Consider the following 20426-nt stretch of genomic DNA (forward strand, 5'->3'; position numbering starts at 1 on the left):
GTTTAGACCAAGGAGTACCAAACTCTTTTTCTGAAAGAGGCCAGATAATAAATATTTCAGATCTTATGGGCAGTACAATCAGAATGATGCAGCTCAGCCATTGCTGTGTGGAAGCAGCTCAATGCACTACGGACCGAGTGAACAAGGCTCTGTGACAATAAAACTTTATCCACAAAAGTAGGCATCAGGTAACATTTGATTTATAGGATAATAGTAAATTGATCCCTAGTTAAAATTACGGGTTTTAACAAGTTCTTCATTTACAATATATTCCAATAAGCTGTAAATGTTTAAGCAGCTTACACTGTGATGTATTCTGTTCTCACTGTCATTCATTTCAAAAGTTTTCTAATCTTATGATTTTCCTCTTTGACCCATGGGTTCTGTAGAATTATAAGGCTTAATTCCTGGTTATTTGGAAATTGTCTAGGTAGCTTCCTTTTTTCAGTTGATTTGTAAGTTAATTTTTTTAAATCAAAGAACATAATCCAGGGGAATTCAACCCTTCAGAGGTTGAGGGTAATTTCACGGTCCAACATGTGATATCGTGATGAATGCACTCTGGATGCTGTGCAAACGTGTTCAGGTATTAAATACAGTGTTTCTTTATTAGATATACCTCTTCACGTTTTTATCTCTTCAAGATAACTGTTTATATCACCTTTTGCCACAAATGTGTATCACTTCATGTATAATATAAAACCTTAGCTGTGTGGCTCATTTATTTAATCCTCCTCATGTTATGAATACCACTTATTTTACATGGAAATATACATGACTGATAGAGAGATAACCTCAGTTCATGGACTTAATTCTTTCTACATTTCTGGTCACAAACCAAATTGGACGAAAATCCGTCAAATCTCCCCATAAGATCAACACTGAACCTAACCATTGAATTTGACTCAGTTCTCTTCCAATTCAGTTTTGGACAGAGCTGTGGAAAGAATTAAGTTTGTGACCCAATTGCATAAATATACATTGTATATATAATATATAAGTGTGTAATTATATAGATGTATATGTGTTTTCAAATTACTGTTGAGATGTTAGGAGAATTAGCAGAAATAATCAAATAATCTAATCAGTGAACAAGAAAGATTGAGATTATGTTATCCAAAGAAAATAAGGAACATAAGGAAAAAAGAATAAATAAAAATAAGCAAAGCCTCAGAAACGAGTGTGAAACCATATGCATGAAAGGGGCACAGGGAAAAAGAGAAGAATGGAACAAATTGAAAAAGAAAAATTATTGAAAACTCCCCAAATTTCATAGAAAACATTAATCTGTACATTCAAGGCATTTAACACACTCCACATGGGATAAACGCAGAAAGCTACAGCCACACATAACAACAAAAATGCTGAAAGAGAAAACCTTGAACGCAGCAAGAGAAAGACAACTCATCATGTGCAAGGAACCACAATAAAATTAAGTGCTTTTGCATCAGAAATGCTGGAGGCCAGAAGGGAACTGGATGACATATTCAAAGTGATGAAAATAAAAACTGCCAGACAAATATCCTATTTCTGGAAAGAAAAAAAAAAACTTTCCAAAAGAAGCACTCAATGCAGGTAATTCCAGGTAAACTACCCCTGAGAGAATTCCTTGCCAGTAGACTTCCCTATAACAAATGCTAAAGGAAGCTGTTCAGGGTGAAAGTGGGTGACCCCAGAGAGTAATTCCAATCCATACACACATGTCACCTTGGTAAAAGTAACCACGCAATCACAAAACATGGAATAATGCAGATCTCATCTCCTTTCTTAACTGATTTAAAAAGCAATTGCATAAAACATTGCTCGAGACATGTACCTTTTTGCACCCAGAATATATTTAAATGCAACACGTCTGAAAGAGACAGCAGGTCCGCAGCAGCACTGGCTCATAACGAACTGTGGCACCATGCTGGGGTCTCCTCCATGAGCATTTGGACCAGATTCAAATCCAGCCCATTACGGGAACTCACCTGCGTTTACCCTGCTCCTAAACGCAGCAAATGTTTTGGAGATGCAGCCTTCTTGAGTTCCGCTTCCCCTCCTTGCGGGAAGGACGGTCCGGGCATGGACATATGCATGCAGCTCAGCGACTCTCTAGTCACAAAGTTATTTCCCTGCACATGAAGGGAAGGGGCCCCCATGAACACCTCTGTATGTCTAGAGTCCTACGATTACCACTGGTTGACTGGCAGCTGTAGACACTTAGCTGCAGCATCCAGCTAGGGAGCGTGGATGCTGGCTCCCAGCTGACACAACTGCTCAAGACAGCCACGCCGGCGCTCTCCTGGGAGGACATTTTCTTTCCTAGAGCTGAACTTGAGCAGAGTTCATCAGCCATACCAACTGCAGTTCCGGTAACAGAGCCGTTTGGAGCAGCTGTCCCTAGAGGGCAGGAGCGTGGCGTGCTGGGGGCGTTGGTCCTGGGGTGAGGAGTAGAGCAGCGGGGACTCAATTCCTAAGATATTTCAGTTGCTCTGGTGTTAGAGGCAACACATCCCAAGACTGGGACAGTGAACTGGACTCGCTGGTGCCTGAGTGAGCTGTCCTGACACTCGGATTTCATAAATGGAGTGACTTCCCCTGGCTGGCAGGGACACCCTTGAATGAAGACTTTTCTCTCATTGAAATTCAACTCTGGGAGATCTAAGGATCAACAGACCGTTCCCAGCCTCCCCCGAGAACTGGCTCTGCCTGTCTCAGCTACACACACATGGGCCTTGACAGTCTCCTTTCCAGAAGGCGGGGAAGGTCTGTGGCAAGTCTTGGCCTCTACCTGACATGTTCCCAGAGTAACCCTTGGGGCTCAAGAGAAAGGCGATTTCTCTTGTAATCTTGTCTTTACGCCTCAATCAGCCATGCCTTTCTCTAATTCTCAAGATCTGACAGTAGCTGCCAATGCTGTAAGCGCTATGACCGCGGAGACCCCTCTGCCTCTACACTGGACCTGCAGGCTTCTCAGCATCTCCCTTAGAGTGTCTACTTGAGGAAGTGATCAGTGCCTAGAACCTGCCAATTAATTGTCCTACTATCACAAGGAATCATCCAACATGTTTTATTTCTTCATTTTTCGGAAGTGCTTGGAAGTGCCTTTACAGATAGGTTAAATGTAACTGTGGAACATGTACAACATGTGACACTGAAAGCCAGGCGTGATAGAATGAAGTAGTCACACTTTACAACCAAAAAGTATTTCAAAGCACAATAGTATAACAGCATGCTTTGTTTGTTTATCATACCTGGTGTTTCACCGGGGAACAAGAATCCCGACTGAGAAAAGTGAAACATAAGGGAGGACACCTTCCTCTCCCCCCAAATTCCAAGCGACACTGGTTCCTACTGTTTGCTGTCTTGAAGCCACTCAAAAGTGCACAACCAGGGGCTGTGTGGGTCTGGCTGCTCACTCTCCTCTGCCGCAAAGATCAGGTCCCCTTGCTGAGACGAGTCTGAGGCTGGGACCGACAGCCGGGACTGTGGGAACTCGGAGACGTCTTGCTCCTTAGGCACAGTGCAGTTAAGCAGCATCGCGGAATTCTTTGGTTGTAAAAAACACAGAGGACAGCGCTCAAGATCACAGATCTGCTGAGTAATGGTATGTGGGTGTGACTGTGTCTTGCAGTATTTTATAGCCCTCCTTTATCCCTGGGTGAGATCCTGCCTTCCACAATGTCGACAGTGGCTTAAATGCACACAGATGTGTAGTATTAACGTTGCATGTTAAATTGACGCCCTTCCTACATGTCTAAGATAAGGCTCCAATGGAGGGCAGCTGCAGAAAGAGTCACCAGACCTGTGCCACAAGGAAGCACCACGGGCCCTCACCCGGCCAGCCTGGCACAGGGGTGCACCGAGGGCTGCAGGACAGCGCCACGCTAGAGCAACTGAGATGGTAGCAGGTGCCCTGGTGTGTACAGATGTGCCCTGGGGAGACTGGCGGGAAAGATGAGAATAATGAAACAGGAGTAGAGAGAAACTGGAGACCTGCTCTCCTTGGCACCCTCCAAGGCCCTTGAGAATGGAACGTGTCTTCAAGGTGTGGGACACGTGGGTCAAACAGAGCCCATAAAGTGACTAAGAGGGAAGAAAATGTCTCTCTGTAAAGAGAACAGAGTGAATGCACAGCGTCGTGCTATTGGCTTTATTGAGTGGGATTCCTACAGAGGGGCTGAGGCCAGGCTCCCACAGATACTAGGGGGTGATTACAATATTTCCAACGGATAGAAAAATCAGCATTACACAGACCCCAAATTCCAAGTCAGCATCCATCTATCTGTTTGCAAAGTGCTTTATTTCAATGGGCAGTGTGGATGTACACAAAGGTCATCTCTATGTTTTGGCAACATCCAAAGAGACTTCAGTCCTTAACATATAATTACAGTGCTTCACCTGGACGGTTGACCAGGAGCAGCAATTAAAACCCAAGAAATTTTAAAGACATTTCACAGAACACGCAGATTGTCCAGTACTGTGGGTTGGTAAATATTATTGCTTCCTTGAGCTGGGAAGACAATTTCCCTAATGGACTTGCATCATTATTTCCCATCTGGTAACCCATGGTGCCCCGCTTGAGCCACAGAACTCGGTCAACACCGCAGCCCAGGTTAGGGTGTGTCCGTACTTTTGTTCTTTTAGAAATTTCTAAAAGCAAACAACGAAAATATTCTATAACCTATTTAAACTGTACAAAGCCATAAAGGAATGAAGGGGCATCAAGAATTTCAATGCCTAAAGGAAAATGGAAATGCAGGCCATTGCATTTTTTCACTTGTACACACAAATTTAAGCATGAAGCTTCACTCTATTGCCTATCTCATTTCCAACTTTCCTTTTTCCCCTCTATTTTTGAGACAGGTTTTACTAAACCCTGTACATGCACACTGATAACTGGGATGAACAGCCGGGTCCCATGGCTCGGTCCTGTGTTCCAAAGAGAAAGAAGACAAGGAAGCTCATGGAGGGAAACAGTTACCCAGAGTTCTAATGGGGTGGGGCTGCCACCAGGAGAGCTTTCTGGCTCAATGGTTGATGAAATTTTAAATGAGAGAAAAGCTGTTACTCCGCACCCTAGATTTCCTCAGCCAGCCTTTACAGGCATCCATAGGGACTGGAGAAAGACTGGATATGGTGTGGACATTCTTACGGCATGGGAAGGTGTTGCTAAGGGACATCCAAATTCATCCCGAAAGCAAGGGCTGGCATTTACCAAAGTGCCACAGATGGTGCTGGCAGTGTCGAGAAATGCACTCACACCAACAAAGAGCCCAGGAGGGCCCAGCCAGCACCAGCATCAACCTGTCAGCGGTACCAGCTTCAAAGCACAGCACCCATTGTCTACAGTTTTGTTTCTGTGTCTACAGCTTGCTTGTCTGGGTCCACAGTGCCCGGAACCTGCGACCCCATCCAAAGCCCCTGCCCATATACAGACACATAACCAAGCCACTGGCAAGTAAAGACCAAAAGGGTTCCAGGGGCCAAAGGCTGCCACACAATTGGTGCCTCAGCACCATTTCAAGGGGGAGCCCTGAGAAGCTGACAGACACATGGGCCCACTTTCAGGAGACATCTTGCCTATCAGCCGAGCCAATGGGAGGTTGTCAACAGGAAAATTTGCAACTTTAGGGACTGTTTACTTTTGGTGTACATTTATTGCTGTATCAAGGGTGCTAAAATCTTTGACTGAAAAGAAAGAAAAAAATATACATATATATGCATATATACACCAGTCAAACAGATGCCAAAACTAAGCTGGAAATACGTGGATAAAATAATGAAACCAACTGAAGGATATTTAAATGTTTATTGTCATGTTAAAAACGATGAATTACCCTGTGGTTAGAATATACGTTTATGCTGGAAAATGAAGTCACTTTATTTCTGAAAGATTTCCAGGGGGGGGGGGAAGGAAAAATCCAAAAGTAATGAAGGGTAAGATCAAAGTACTCTGGCAAATTCCACCAACAATCCCAACACGAGCCATGGACTGTCCAGAACGGATCTCCTACTTCCCGATGCCAGGCTTCAATACTTTTCCCACCATCAGTTTAGATATTTTTGAGCTGGTTGTCTGTACATTTAAAAGCTACAGTTTTGCATGCTTTATGTTAAAGGATATTTATTCCAACACAACTCTCAGAGTTTCAGTATACTGCCTATATTACATACAAAAATAGCTGCTATCCATATTTCAGCGTAACTTTTCCACCACCCATTCTGTCCATTTACAAAATAGGTGATCAGCATTACATTACACGTGTACCATGTTTATTGGGGGAAGGGTTACTGAGTTTATAAACCATCTATGGTATCATTTACAGAGAACACAACAGAGAATTGAGACCATTTCTCAGGAGATTAGAGCAGAATCCCCAATGGTGCCAATGACATGTACAATTCAGATGAAACCACCCTCTGTGATTGTTGCTGCTGGACTAGAAGAGGTTCTTCACTGAGAAACACAATTTTTCCTGTTTTTTCAACATCCCAGCATTAGAGAGACCCCTTTCTTTAAAAAAGGCAACAAGAATGTTGATCAAAATGTTTGTAAAACTTAAAATTAGCAAGGTACAAATTAGTCTACAGATATGGCCATGGACAAAAATCAATCCATGTGTTCACTCCTTTCATATTTATAAATAGAAATTCCCGGCTTAGACATTAAGGATTATTATAGTCTGAGAATTTATTACCCTGGCCAGTGTGCAACAGAAACCTTTAGGTAGTTGATTATTCTTTCTCTCAGCACACAGCATATTCTGCAGTGTAACAGACGTTGTTCTTGCAAAGAAAACTGCTATGGTCTTTTTTTCACACTTTCAAGTAGAACACACCTCTCTGTTTAAACTCCAGTTCTGTAGTGCAGCAGCTGCTTCTCGATCCCTGTGTTCTGGCCCCAAAAGCCGTGCAACTAGACTCTGGAAATAGCGACCAGGAGCCTTCAACTGCTCCAGGTCGTATGATCGGTGTCTTACATCTCAGCCCTCCTCAGTGTGACCACAGGGTTCACTGCCTGGTGCCCACTGGAAAGGTTTCCTTTTTCCTTCCTCTGAGCGTGCCATTCTTGTGGGAAAGGTTGGGACTTGATAGCCCCCATTTGGCTCAGGTTATTTACGAGACCCGTAATTTGGATGCCTCCACCATACGAACCTAGAGAATCCAGGCAAACCACATGCCCTCTGGGCAACTGAATTCCCAAGCTAACTATCTTACATTATTCCACTGAGTTTAGATATTGTTTAGTATAATGCTCAATAACTGTAGCTGACTAGCTAGAAAACAAGGGGACATAAGCCTTGGTTTATGATCTCGAGCAATATTTACAGAACAAAATGCATCTGTGAGACTCTCTTATGCTGGCTGAGTAATGTCCATGCCAAACTGAGATGACAACAGCCGCTCTTGATTCCCACTAAATATCTCTGACTCCTCAGGACTCGCACACACACGTGTGGGCATATGTCATGTATTTACATGTGAATGTTGTATGATGAAAGGGACCCACCACCACCTTCCATTTGACTTTTATTTTGAACTGACTGAATGCTAACACCAGCACAGATACAGAGGCTGATTCCCTCTGGGTGACTCCACACAGTCCATGAGAACAACTTCAGGACCACGGTCAGTTCCCAGCTCCACAGGCGCACCGACCTTTTGCTCCTTGACCCGCCCCCATCAGACTCTCCGCTTACAGGAAATGCTCCAGTGTGTTTGTTCCTTAATGTCGCCCCACGTACAAATGCTGATTTCCTTCTGAACTACACCACTGCCCAATCTCCCTGTGCCAGGGGGATGCAGCCAGCTGTGAGTGTGAGACTCCATTCAGGTGAGGCTCCTCACTTTGGGGAAGGAACCCCCATGATCTCATTAATGTTGAAGACCCAATGGGGAGACCAGATGAGAATGCCTCATAGGAGGAGCAGGACTTACCCAGAGAGCAGTGTGTCAATTAGTGCATGAGCTTTTCTTCTGCCAGCCTTGGGGCCACCTGCCCAGCAACCTCTTCGAAAGCTGCTGGCTAACTGAGGGGCTTTTCCTAGAGGTCCAGACATCTGTTTGCAAAGCCTGAGCTGCTAATGCCTGGATACCCTGGCTCCATTCTCCAGTCAAACTGAGGTTCCTCAGAACCCCACCAGCTTTGGTCCCTAAGTCCCACTTTGAACGCTTACAGAACCAACAGAACGCCAGTCTCCAGCGTTGGGAGGTTAGGCCAAGGTCCCCTGCAGTGCCAGCCCTGTCTGCAAAGACACTGTAGTTGAAGACACAGGATGGACTTTCTGTCTGCCGCGTCATAGCTGAAAGAGGTTGACTGCCATGTTCCCACCCATGGGAATCTAAAATAAGAGAACAACTGCACAACACCAGCTCTCTTCTGAATAGCTTGGTCACCAACTTTTTGGAGCCAAGAAACTGATGCAGGTGACCTTGTCCATGTCCTTCTTGCTTGGGGCCTTTAGAATTCCATTTCTCAGAGATGCAAATGGCTTGGTTAACTCCTAATGGGGCATGCCATTTCACCCCTTTCCACCCATGCCATCTTAACAAATAAAACTTGCATTTTTGCTTATTTCAAAATCTTGCTCTGCCTGAGACCATTCATGATGTTTTTCAGTAACATTTTTAAGATTACACAGGAATCTTTTTTACTCTCTGACCACTTTGATTTTTCCACAGCGGCAGATTGTTCGGAAGGACAGCTTCTTAGGCTGTGGAGCAACCGTTTACTTTTATGAATTCAGAGGGAACCTACTGCTTTTCTCCACCAATACATACCTGCAAACGTTTAATTCTGTCAGGGCCATGACTGAGATTTGGTTTCCTTGGTCACTGCATGGAGGATTTCTATATATTGCTAATTTTAAACACCATTAAAACATTTTTGTGTTCCAGTAAAATGGAAAGTTCAGTCTGAAACTATTTCCCAGGCAATTTCCTTTCTGTGTAGGATCAATTCCACTTTTAGATGTCAGTTTGGATAATACATTGTGTTGACCACAGAGAATACAGCTATAAGTACAGCTATGTTGGGGTCTTTCTCTCCTCAGAAATGCACTTCAGGAGCTCCCCAGAATTTTCAACGAGCAGATGACAAAAACAAATGTTTGTGAGTCACAACTTTTCTCCAAATGTTTTAAGCTTCGTGTACAAAACTGTAAAGAAATGGGCCTCCCTCGTGGGACAGTAACACTTTAAGTAAAACCCCATCCCGGTCTTATTCAGGAAAGTTGAACAGCAAAAAGAAACAAAAACAATAAGAATAACTTCTTAGACACTGCCCCTCAGTAGTGCAGAAAGCTGGACAAACCCAACATCCTGCAGGGCCCCAGGAAGTGACAGGACAAGGTGAGTGCCAGGGAGTGAAACACGCATGTCAACTGAACAGATGTCAGAGCAGAGACTGAAGTTTCTTCGCGTCATATTTCACAAAAAATCCAGAGGACAAAGGAACATGTGCGGGTGCAAATGTATATAAAAAATAATGAGCAGCGCTCCTAACAAACAAGGAAGCTACATTCAGTCATCTCTCACATATGTCTAAACTCAGGCCAAGGGCTCTAAGTGTCCACTGTGCTTTAAAAGGTCTAAAAATAGAAAAATCACCACCCAAATCCTTCCTAATTACACACCACATGGCCATTTGCCAGGAGATGACTAGCAATGTCTGTGGGGTCAGGTTTATTATACTTGCACCGAGCTCAGACCAGGCAGGAGATAGACTGTTGTCTCCGAATTTCTCCAGGCCCTGTGTGTAGCTGTTTGAGAGGCATTTCCTGGTTAAAACCCGGTGGCCATAGCTCTCCAGGCCTCTGAAGCCTGCTTAGGTAGAGATCCCACCAGTAAACTTTGTGAAGTCATCTCTATTGCTGATCAGATTCACTGCTCCACCATCCTGAAAACAGAAGGCATAAAGGTGAATACAAACATAAAAAAGGAGCTCACATCTGGTCCTGCAGCCTTTCCATATAGTCCCTAAAGTCCTGCGAGTCTCCCAGACCCATATCCTGGCAGACCCACTTGATGTTGTCATCGCTGCCGAACAGGATGGAGTTGGTGTAGGGGCCGCCGTCCTCGGGGAGGATGGTGGTGTAGGAAGTGAACTTGACTCGCTTCCTCTTTGGGCCCGCAGAACTTATGGGTTCATTTTTCATCTCCTTCTCATAGACATAATCAGAAGGTCTGAGCAACTGGCTGTGGAAATTCTTCTGGGAACCGCCATTCAGCAGGAAGTTCCTCTCCTCAAACTGCAGCCCCCTGTCTATCATGGTCGTGCACTCCTCGGAGGGCAGAGTCACGTCCACTGGGTTCTCCAAGAGTTCCACCTCGTTCCCCAGCCAGACCCAGTCGTGGGAGTGGGGGATGTTGCCTTGCTCACTCACCGCGAACCTTTTGTGTCTGTATTTCCAAGCAAACGCCACACAGTTGATGAGGAAGACCAAGATGGCCAGGCAGAAGACACAGAGCAGGGCGTACATGCCGATCTCCAGGTCTGTGAGGCCCCTGGAGGTCATTGCAAGGTCACTAGGGTTATTGGATGCAGGCGACTTCCCTTGAGTGGGGAAGCTTGTGAAGGCGTCGGCACCACCACTTTTGAGCACCTTCTCACCCTTTCCTCCCACGGGAGACTGCAGGGTTGTGCTTTTGTTGGTCCTTTCCTCCTGCCCGACGGATGCGCCGTGTCGGAACCATTCCTGCACGGCTCGCTCCTGGTTTCCTTCCCGCTCAATGGAATTGCTGAGGTGGTCTTTGTATTCCCGGTTAACGCCCTCAATATCATTGCTGCCCCCTTGGTGTCCAACAATACTGGGTTCAAACTTGACCTTGACATTCCCTTTACCCACAGCAAGAACGCTCTTCCTCTTGGTCTTCTGACAAGGCTCACTGATCATCATTTCCAGCTTAATCAGGGGCCCCTGTCCTTCCCCCTCTGCAGCTACCACTGGCCACCGGGACAGGAGGTTTGGCTGCACGGACACCACCATCTCATCCAACGATGATACGGTTATGGAAAAATCCTTGGGGTCATAAATGTCTAAAGGCGTCACTGAGCCATCACTGAACAAAAGCCAAGAACTGACTATTGCTTCCTAAGGAAAACAGACGAAAGCATAATGTTATAATCTGGTTCCTTCAAATTTACAGAGAGATGATTTCCTGTATCAGTTATTTAAACATACAGAGAAAAACAAACTATGTTTTCCAATCTTGCATAGTTCCTATTGTCCCTTGAGCTGGCATCAATAAACTGCTAAAGCCCAACTGGTGTGAGAAATAAATGACATGCTTTAATGAGTGCATTAAAGTGCAAATTAATTTATTGCACTCCATACTGCAGAATGTGACTTTGACCTTTCTAAAAACACTTAGAAAGATCAGGAAATTTATCTGAATCAACTTCAGGTGCAACTAATCAGGCTCTGCATGTTCTTTACTAGGAAGCAAAACGATGCTGCATGGAATCTCTTGGTCAGGGATGTACTACAAGGCCAGCTGGCCTGGAAAGCTCAGGGCCCCTCTGTCTTTATAAATGATTTGTAAAATTTTCAAGATGAAGGAGATTTGTAAAGTCGACAATAACTGCGATAAACGACAGCAATTTGGGGCCTATTAGCCATGCCTGTTCAAGTAGCTGAAATGGAATTTCTGAGTGTCAGAAATCACCTGCTTCCTTGGCAAAGGCAAACACACAATCTTTTGTTCACAGTCCAGCAGCAGACTGTTCCTAGCACACAGTGGCCCACTGGAAAGTGAATGGCAAAGGGAATGTACCCGAGGCTCTGCATGTTTTTCTCAGAGACAGGGAGGCTGGCCTGGAAGGACTCGGAGAGTCAGCCGTTCTTGGGAGTGCTTTGCTGATCTGCTCTGCTGGAGCAGACAGGCAGTCAATTCATGGAGCAGGGCACGAGGCCTCTGGGGTCCTCACCTGCTGGGGGGCTTGGAGAACATCCTGGGCAGCCACTGTGGAGACAATGGCCCTCTTGTCTGCTCTGTGAGGCTGCAGGGAAAGAGACAAGCCAGCCACCAGCTGCACGCCCAGCTCAGAGATGGTGACCCGATCATCCAGGACGATCACTGTCTTCTCAGCCAGGATGGAGTCCGAGAGCGGCGAGAGGACCTAGGGAGTCAGTGCAAAAGCTCAGCCTCGGCCCCGCACCACTGAGCTCCTGAGCCCTTGTCATCGTTGTCGCGGCCTCCCTGAATGGAGTGACCCCAGGGATAACAGCAAGGAGACAAGGACCTCAGTGCTACAAATATTGAGTGCTAAGTTATGCCACGAACCTGCATCATTTCAAAAGCCAGTTACTTCTCCTGACTCCCAGGTGAGGACCCGGAGAGGCAACACAACAATCTCAAACTGGGGCACCTGGAGCTGAGAACCCCACCACACCCCCAAGGCCTCCTGACTTACACAAAAATGGCTTCCTAAGTCTGTGCCGCTATAAGACGCTAACTGTGGTCATCTGTTACGCAGAAATAGAAAGCGAACACAGGACATAGCACGTTTAACCCAACTTCGCCAACACCTAAAATATGAACAAGTAAGCAGTAACATTGTAAGCTTGTCTAAGAAAAACACACTGCAACTTGCTCCTGCATTGAGTCAGCTAGAAATTGTTTTACTCTTACTAAGGTAGAGAGCTTATAACCATGAATCTTTTAGAGCAAATATATGCTTTTAAAAATCTTTTTGTCTACTGCTGAAATACAGCTAATGAACCAACTTCAAGTGCAACCAATGCAGGATACAGCTAAATGGTTATACTGCAAGGCTACAGGGAAAACTGGCTTTCAGAGCTTTGGCTCCCTTGTATGGGCAATATCCTGTATAAAAAGTAAAGTAGCAGGGGCAAAGGTGAAAGGGTGGCAAGTTCCAGGCCACCCTGGGCCTCTCAGTGAGATCCTCTCTCAAAAGAAAATTTCAGGAAGGGCAGAGGATATTGCTGAGGGGTAGAGCGCTAGCCTGGCATAAGTTCAATCCCCAGCATGCCAGAAAGAATGTGTTTTAAGAAGTACAATATTATATTGAGAAAAGGTTACACTATGAGTTTTCTTTAGCTTTCTCTGGTAAATGAGATTCAGTTAGTTAGCCTCTCAATTCTAACATGTCAAAAATAATCTTTTCACTTCATACTGGACTGTTTCTCACAGTTCTCTCACACACACACCCTGGATCCAGGCACACTGACACACACCCACGTGGGTGTGCATGCATGCTCTCGCCATGTGCTCATCTCTGGACCACCCAGTTACGTGGCTGTTCATCAATACAGATGGGAGCCGGGCCAAGCAGCCAAGCGGGGAAGCTGTACCTGGACGGTGGTGATTCCCGGCTCCCGACCGGCCAGCGTCCTGCCGTCCCGTAGCTCGGCGACTTTCGGCTCCTCCACCTTCATAAACTCAGTGACCAGGTCAGTGATGTCAAACTGCCAGTCAGGGCCCAGCATGTAGCTCAGCTGGCCCAAGTCAGGAGCCTCGGCCACAAACTGGGTGAGGACGCGCACCAGGGCATGCTGGTACTGCAGGGAGCAGCCCCGGCCCTTCTTCTCCTCGTCCTCTTCGTCCTCACTCTCCCGGGTTGGCCTGGGGCACAGAGACCAAAGCAGAGTGAGCTTCCTGCCTCCAAGAGCAGCCCGGCCCTGCTGCTGAGGTTCTATGTGAAGAACACAGTGAAAGGAAACATTTGGTGTGCCTGTCATCCGCAACTCATTCATTCAACAAACACTCGTGGTCACCATGTTCTCCACGGTGGCCTCGCTCTGGGACACAGACAGTGTGTGTACCCCACCTCCCCAGAGTGGAGGGAGATTCAGGCCCTGGGCAGAGGTAGATTCTCTGGTTTCTGTGCTCCGGTAAGCGGTTGTTGAGAAACTACTCCCCACGTGGGAAGCAGGAAGCAGGGCCTTGGCCTGCAGAGGGGAAGAGACAGCCTGGGGTTGCTTGGGTCCAGTTTCCTTCCTCCCCTGGGTCCTCTAGCCAGGCATTCCACCCTCCACTGGCTCAGCTTCCTCATGGGGGGCATCAAAACCAGGACAGCCGTGCAGCCCTCCCAGCAGGGGGGAAGACCCCTCAGGAAGCAGAGACAAACCCTGGGATGGCCCCAGGCTCCAGCGCCCATCTCCCCACTGGATGAGGCCTCACAGTTCCACAGGAGTGGCCTCCTCTGAGCTTGCAGTGCTGAAAGCACCAAATCACCCTCACCCACCACAGGCCTGGCCCAATCAAACCCATGCAGCGGGAACAAGGCACTGCTGTTCCTGCTGAAATACTTAAATGTGTCTCCCTGTTGACCAGCCTGGCTTCTCCTTCCCTCCGTCCCTCCCTTCCTCAGGGTCCCAGCACATGATCTCTGATCCTCACCTGTCCCCACCCCACCCCACCCTGTGAAATTCTCTCTGACACTGTAATTCCAGAACCTTCCCTGCAGGAGAACCCATCTTGCCTCCTCTTAGACAAGAACTTAGCTCAGTGGCTGCTGCCTAGTCTGTCACATCCGTGAACAAGGACTGTATCATGGGATAAAGGGGCAAGAACTCATGGGTACTGAGGCAGACCCACCATGGGCCCAGTCTCTCCAGAACCATGACAATTAAATCACCATAGCCATGCACGCTTCACTCATTCTATCCTCACAGAACACTACAGACTGAGGTCGAATTATGACCCTGATCTTGCCAATGAGGAAAGAGATAAGACAAAGGACAGGCTATGACTTGCAGAGGCAGTGTATGGTTCATATCTAAAATGTCCCATCACACACTCATAGACAGGATTGTGGGAAGGTGATTGGATCATGGGTGTGTGATACTTATCAGTGGATGAGTCCACTAATGAGTTTACAGCTGACTGTGATATTGGGAGGTGGAGCTGGTGGGAAGAGGTGGGTCACTGTGGGCGTGGCCTGGAAGGGTCTATCTCCCTCCTCCTCCCTTGATTCCTCACTGCTTCCTGCCTACCCTGCTGTGGACTATTTCTCCTCTGCCATGTCCCTCGGCCATGTTGCCCTGCCTTGGAAAGAGCTGGCTCGAGACTGAAATCTCCACAAACTGTGAGCCAAAATAAACTCACCCTTTAATTTGTGGGAGTCAGATATTTTGTCTCAGCAATAAGAAAGTAATTAAGACAGGCAGGATGGATCCATACCAAGCAGACTGCCTTCTCTGTGTGTGTGCCTGCTAACGTCAAGGTCCACAGTGGCTGTGTGGCGCCACAACTGCTACTACAGATGTATATGTGGTTCCATGCACCTTCCGAAACCCACCTTTCTTCCCGTTTTCCATTCCACCTCCCTTTTGTGGCAGAAAATTGTACAGAAACTTCTCACTACCACTGTAACAAAGCAATGTGTTTCCTAAAGCAAGCGGCAAACAGCTTTATGGGTAAGATAGATAACTTTAGGTGCAAAGGAGAGAGCATTAAAAAATACTGCATGACATACTGGAAAGCCATTCCATTTTTACTTTTCAGTCTTTCAGCATACATCACAGGACCATCTCTGTTAGATGGCAGAGTGTCCTGATGCTTGACAGTCTCCGTTAGTTAATAAAGATGAACACACAGACAACAAACAGTATCTACTCAGAATTTAATAACGTTGTCTTGTTGCTTTAGATTCATTTTAGATTAAGTTTATTTTATAATAAATGCTACCACATGTGCATTTGTAGTACTGTGAACTTCCCTTTAATTAAATGGGTAAAACTGAAAGAATATTATAAAGCATATTTAATGTTTCACTTAAAAGCAGCTATTCATAAAAGTTGTCTGTGAATGTGGGAAATTTTAGTACCGTAATATTGAAACAAAACAGTTCCATTAATTTAGGACAGACATTGTCCAGTATGGTTTTTTTTTAACTTTTAATTTTAAAGTAATTGCAAATTCACTGAAAGTTTTGAAAAAAGTACAGGAAAAAAGTACAGGGAGATCCACTGTACTCAATGTGAGCATCTTATAACTACAGGACTGTATCAGTGAAGTGGGAAAGTGGCATTGGTACAAAGAGCTCTCTCGAATTTCACTGATTTCACAAGCTCTTTCATGTGCAAGCATGCCCGTGATTTCATACCTACACATGCACAGCTTACGGTGGCCCCAGGACAGCAATGTTTCACCACTTCACATGTAGGCGCTTTAGCTCCACTTAGGTTCCTGCGCCCTCCCCAATTCAAAAACGTAATTAAGGATTTCCCGTGTACTTCAGTGTCGTATCAGATGATGTTATACCTTTTTGCTTCAACATCCAAATATGATTTAAGAAATTCATTAGGAAGGGACTCATCATGAATTTAGGCAGTGATTCTACCTTCTTTAACACTATTTTTATCCATCTTAGGTGTGTCTTTCCTTTCTGAAATTCCCAGGTCTATTTTGGTTATCACTTTCTCTTTAAAGGAGAAAGCTCCATTAGCCATGCTTTAAGGGCAGGCCTCCTGGAAACAAATTCCTTCAAGTCTGTCTTCATGTGTGAATGCCTTTGTTTCCCTTTCATTCTTGAAGAATACTTCTGCCAGATATAGATTTGAGGCTGATAGTTCTTCTCTCTCAGCACTTGAATAATGCACTGCATTCTTCTGGCCTCATGGGTTTAGGTGAGAAATTCACCGTCCTTCCAATTCCTATACGTGATGCTTTGGATCCAAAATGGCCCCAAAAAGTAAGTATACGAAAAAATGTTCAACATCACTGGTCATTCAAGAAATGCAAATTAAAACAGCACTGACATTCCATCTCACTCCAGAAAGAATAGCTATTATCAAGAAGTCAGCTAATAACAAACGCTGGAGGGGCTGTGGGGAGAAAGGAACCCTTCTCCGTTGTTCAAGGGAGTGTACACTGATGCAACCACTATGTAAATCAGTGTGGAGGTCCCTCAGAAAACTAAAACTAGAGGTTCCACTCAACCCAGCTATTCCCCTTCTGAGTATCTTCCCCGAAGAATTAAAAGCATCTGACCACAGTGATATATGCACAGCCATGTTTACAGCAGCACACTTTGTAGTAGCTGAATCTTAGAAACGGTCCAAATGCCCATCAACCAATGAATGAATAAAGATGCAGGGGGTTTTTTTATACAATGCAGTACTACTCTGCCCTAAAGAAGGATAAGCTTGAGACATTTCTAGCTAAATGGATGCACCTTGAGACCACACTCTTCCGTCAAGTAAACTGGACACACATGCTTGCACTGTTTCTCTGGTGTGAGAAAATGAAAGGGTAAATAAGGACCAAAATGTACAATAGATATTGGAAAATAGAAAATGTTCAAGTGGGAAGGGGAACTAGGGAGACAAGAGGAGGAAAGGAAGGACGAGGAAATAAAAAAAATAGAAGGAAATACATGGAAGCAAAGCCTGTGAATAAGGAGGGGGAGGGGTGTTGAAGGGAAGGCAGGTGGGTGGGGAAAAAAGAAGAATCAACAGATACTATGTTCAGGTCCACCTACGATGAATGTGATCATTTTGTATATCTAAAATGTACCAATAAAAGTAATTTTTAAAAAGTAAACAAAATAAAGTGGCGCCCAAAGCCTCATTGTTTGGAAGGTGACTGGATTACAGGGCTGCTAGACCTGACTTGTTGCTAGGTGACAGGGTCTGCTTGAAGAGGTGGGTCCCTGCAGGCCGGACCTGGAGGGGTCCATCTCCCACCCACTCCTCCCCCATCTCTCTGCTTCCTGACCTCCAGGCCACGAATGGCATCCTCCACCCAGACCCTCCTGCCGTGCTCTCTCTGCCCCGGAGCCAGCTGATGAAGGACATAAAACCGTGTGCCAAAAACATCCCTCCCCCTTTAAATTGTGGGTCTCCAGCATTTCTCCCTAGCAATGAGACAGTGACTAAGACACTAACTTCCCTTCTCTCTGGATGCTCTGAAGATTCTTGCTTTCTCTTTAAATTTCAGAAGCTTACTTATGATGTCACTTGTTCGAGTTTACCACTTTGATCACTTCTCCAGCTTTCTGACTGTGTAAGTTTATGCCTTTTGCCAAATTTGGGGAGATCTCAGCTACTGTTTCTTCAAATACTCCTCCAGCTTTACACTCTTTCTTCTCCCCTCAGATTCTAGATTTTTGTATTTTAAAGAGAATAAAAAAATGATAAAAATGATACAGAATTTCAAAACAAGATGATAGGAAACTAACAATGGTTATTATACTGTATATTGTTATCTTCAAAGTAGTTGCTCAGATTATAAGATACAGGCATGCAAAACTGATCAAACAGTATAAGCACTAACTGTTCCTTTCAATGAGCTAGTAGAAATTCATAGTATAATTATCTTAGCTATCTCATATATATATTCCTTCCTTCTCATCTCCTTTCTCCCATCCTAGTTGATCTTTCCCTTTGAGCAGTTTCTTTCCCTTTCATAATATCCATTGTACCTTTCGGATCTTATTGACTCACTCAGGTTCTTACACTAGGGAGACAATACAATGTTTACACGTATGGGTCTGGTTTATTTCATTTATGAGTATGGTCTCTAGTTGCATCCATTACCTATAAAAGCCTCAAGTTTATCTTTATAGCTGAGTAATACTCCATTGTGTAAAAGTACTACATCTTTTTATCCATTCCTTGGATAATAGGCATTTGGGTTATTTCCAAGATCTAGGTATTACAAAATGTGCTGCTGTAAACATGAGTGACATATATAGCTGTGGTATAATGTTTTTAGTTCATCTGGGAAAATACCCAGAAGGGGAATAACTGGGTCAAACAGAACCTCTAATATTAGTCTGAGGAATCTCCACACTGATTCCCATGGTGGCTGTACCAGTATACACTCCCACCAACACTGCAGTAGAGTTCCTTTTTCCCCACAATCCCTCCAGCATTTGTTATTGGTTGATTTCTTGATGATAGCCATTCTTTCTGGGGTGAGATGGAATCTCAGCATTGTTTTAATTTGCATTTCTCAAATGACCAATGATGTTGAACACTTTTTCATATATTTATTTGCTGTTTGTACTTCTTCATCGGAGTCTTCAGATTCTAGGTATAGGACTTTTAGTTTTTTATTATTGTCCCCAAAGCCCCTGATGCTCTGTTCATTCTTCCCCACTCTATTTTCTGTTCTTCATATTCAGTAAATTCTGCTATCTGCCCCAACCTCACTGTTTCTATCTGGTGTCATCCATGCTGTTTCTCACCCACTCGTCGAAGGATTTTCCTCACTTATCATACTTTCTAGCTCAGACTTCCTATCCTGACCTTTTTCACAAACTGCATTTCCTTGTTGAGATCTTCTACTTTTTCACTGATTCTGAGCTATTTATAATTCCTGACACTAAGCTTTTTATTTTCTTGGTGATTATAAATTCCACTCTCCACATTTTGGATATTATGACAGAAACCCCTATATCCTACCAAAATCATTTTAGTTTAATCTGTTCTGTGTCTGTGTAAAAGTCTGGCCCCACTTTTATGGGCTGTAGCTCTACTGAGCATTTGGGCTCAGAGCCAGGCAGGGCTGTTCTGGTCAGCTTCACTTCTCTCTCTCTCTCTCTCTCTCTCTCTCTCTCTCTCTCTCTCTCTCTCACACACACACACACACACACACACACACACACACACACACACCATACTCCATCCCTAGTAGTTTTGCCCAAAGGATAGCGAGGACCTCTCCACCTGGGGTCACAGGAAGCAGATGCCCTGGGTACCTCTGCGGCACCTGCCCTGGGTCCGCTCTCCCATTTTCAGCAAGATTTGAGAGCTCTGTGCTTGGCCTTCGTGCTAGAGCACACTCCTCCAGCATCGAGTCTTTCGTTCCCCACCATCAAGGGATGCTGAGAATTCCAGCCCCCTCGTGTCCTGGTCCCTCCCTCCGCTTACCTCTCCTCTTGCACATTGCTATAAGCAGCAAGAGGAATGCACAGCAGCCTGGACAGCTCCATGGCACAGCTGGCCTCGCTCGCCTTCCACACCACAGCAGAACACACTTGCTACTCCTGCTTCAGCTTCCTAACAAGGACCCGTGCTCCTCACTCCCTCTGAACACTCCCTGGCCGATGCCGCTTTGTCACAATGACTTCAGTTTTCTGTACGGTGACTTGGGATTTCCCTCCAGCATTCCCTGTGCCACACGGCAGCAGATTCCCACCCGTTTCTACTCATGGTCTGCTCATGGCACATGGGCCTTTCCCTGCAGAGGACCCCTGGACGACTCTCCTTGAGGAGGCACAGCTGCCTCCGTGTTGGCTGAGCCTGGCCCTGTTTCCATGCGCTGATATGCACAGAGCTGGCTGGGACTTTTCCTTATCTCTTCAACGGGCTTTAAGCAATGCACATCGGGCCAGCCGAGGTGCTGATGTGTAGTCTTCGAAGATGGCAGGCGCGTTTCCCCGGACCCTCCCCTCTTGTTCCCTTGTGTGAGCTGGGATAAGGCGGAATGCTGAGCCAATGCTCCATGCTGTTGGTTGGGATGAGCCG

At 45.5% G+C, this 20426-nt stretch overlaps 1 protein-coding gene across 4 annotated transcripts in view; it reads right to left on the bottom strand.

Annotated features, from left to right (window-relative positions):
* Positions 1-4266: 4266 nt before the first annotated feature.
* The window catches only part of LOC102026220 (transmembrane protein 132B), a 213553-nt gene continuing 197393 nt past the window's right edge, over positions 4267-20426 (bottom strand). For all 4 annotated transcript variants that reach the window (XM_013503744.1, XM_013503746.1, XM_013503747.1 and 1 more), the window contains 3 exons: positions 13302-13572; positions 11915-12106; positions 4267-11078 (listed from right to left, as the gene is read on the bottom strand). In XM_013503744.1, coding sequence (XP_013359198.1) covers positions 9930-11078; positions 11915-12106; positions 13302-13572 — 1612 coding nt within the window. In that variant the 3' untranslated portion in view covers positions 4267-9929. The remainder of the gene's footprint in view (positions 11079-11914; positions 12107-13301; positions 13573-20426) is intronic.

This window comes from Chinchilla lanigera, unplaced genomic scaffold (assembly GCF_000276665.1).
Source record: "Chinchilla lanigera isolate Chin_1 unplaced genomic scaffold, ChiLan1.0 scaffold00081, whole genome shotgun sequence".
Lineage (NCBI taxonomy): Eukaryota > Metazoa > Chordata > Mammalia > Rodentia > Chinchillidae > Chinchilla > Chinchilla lanigera.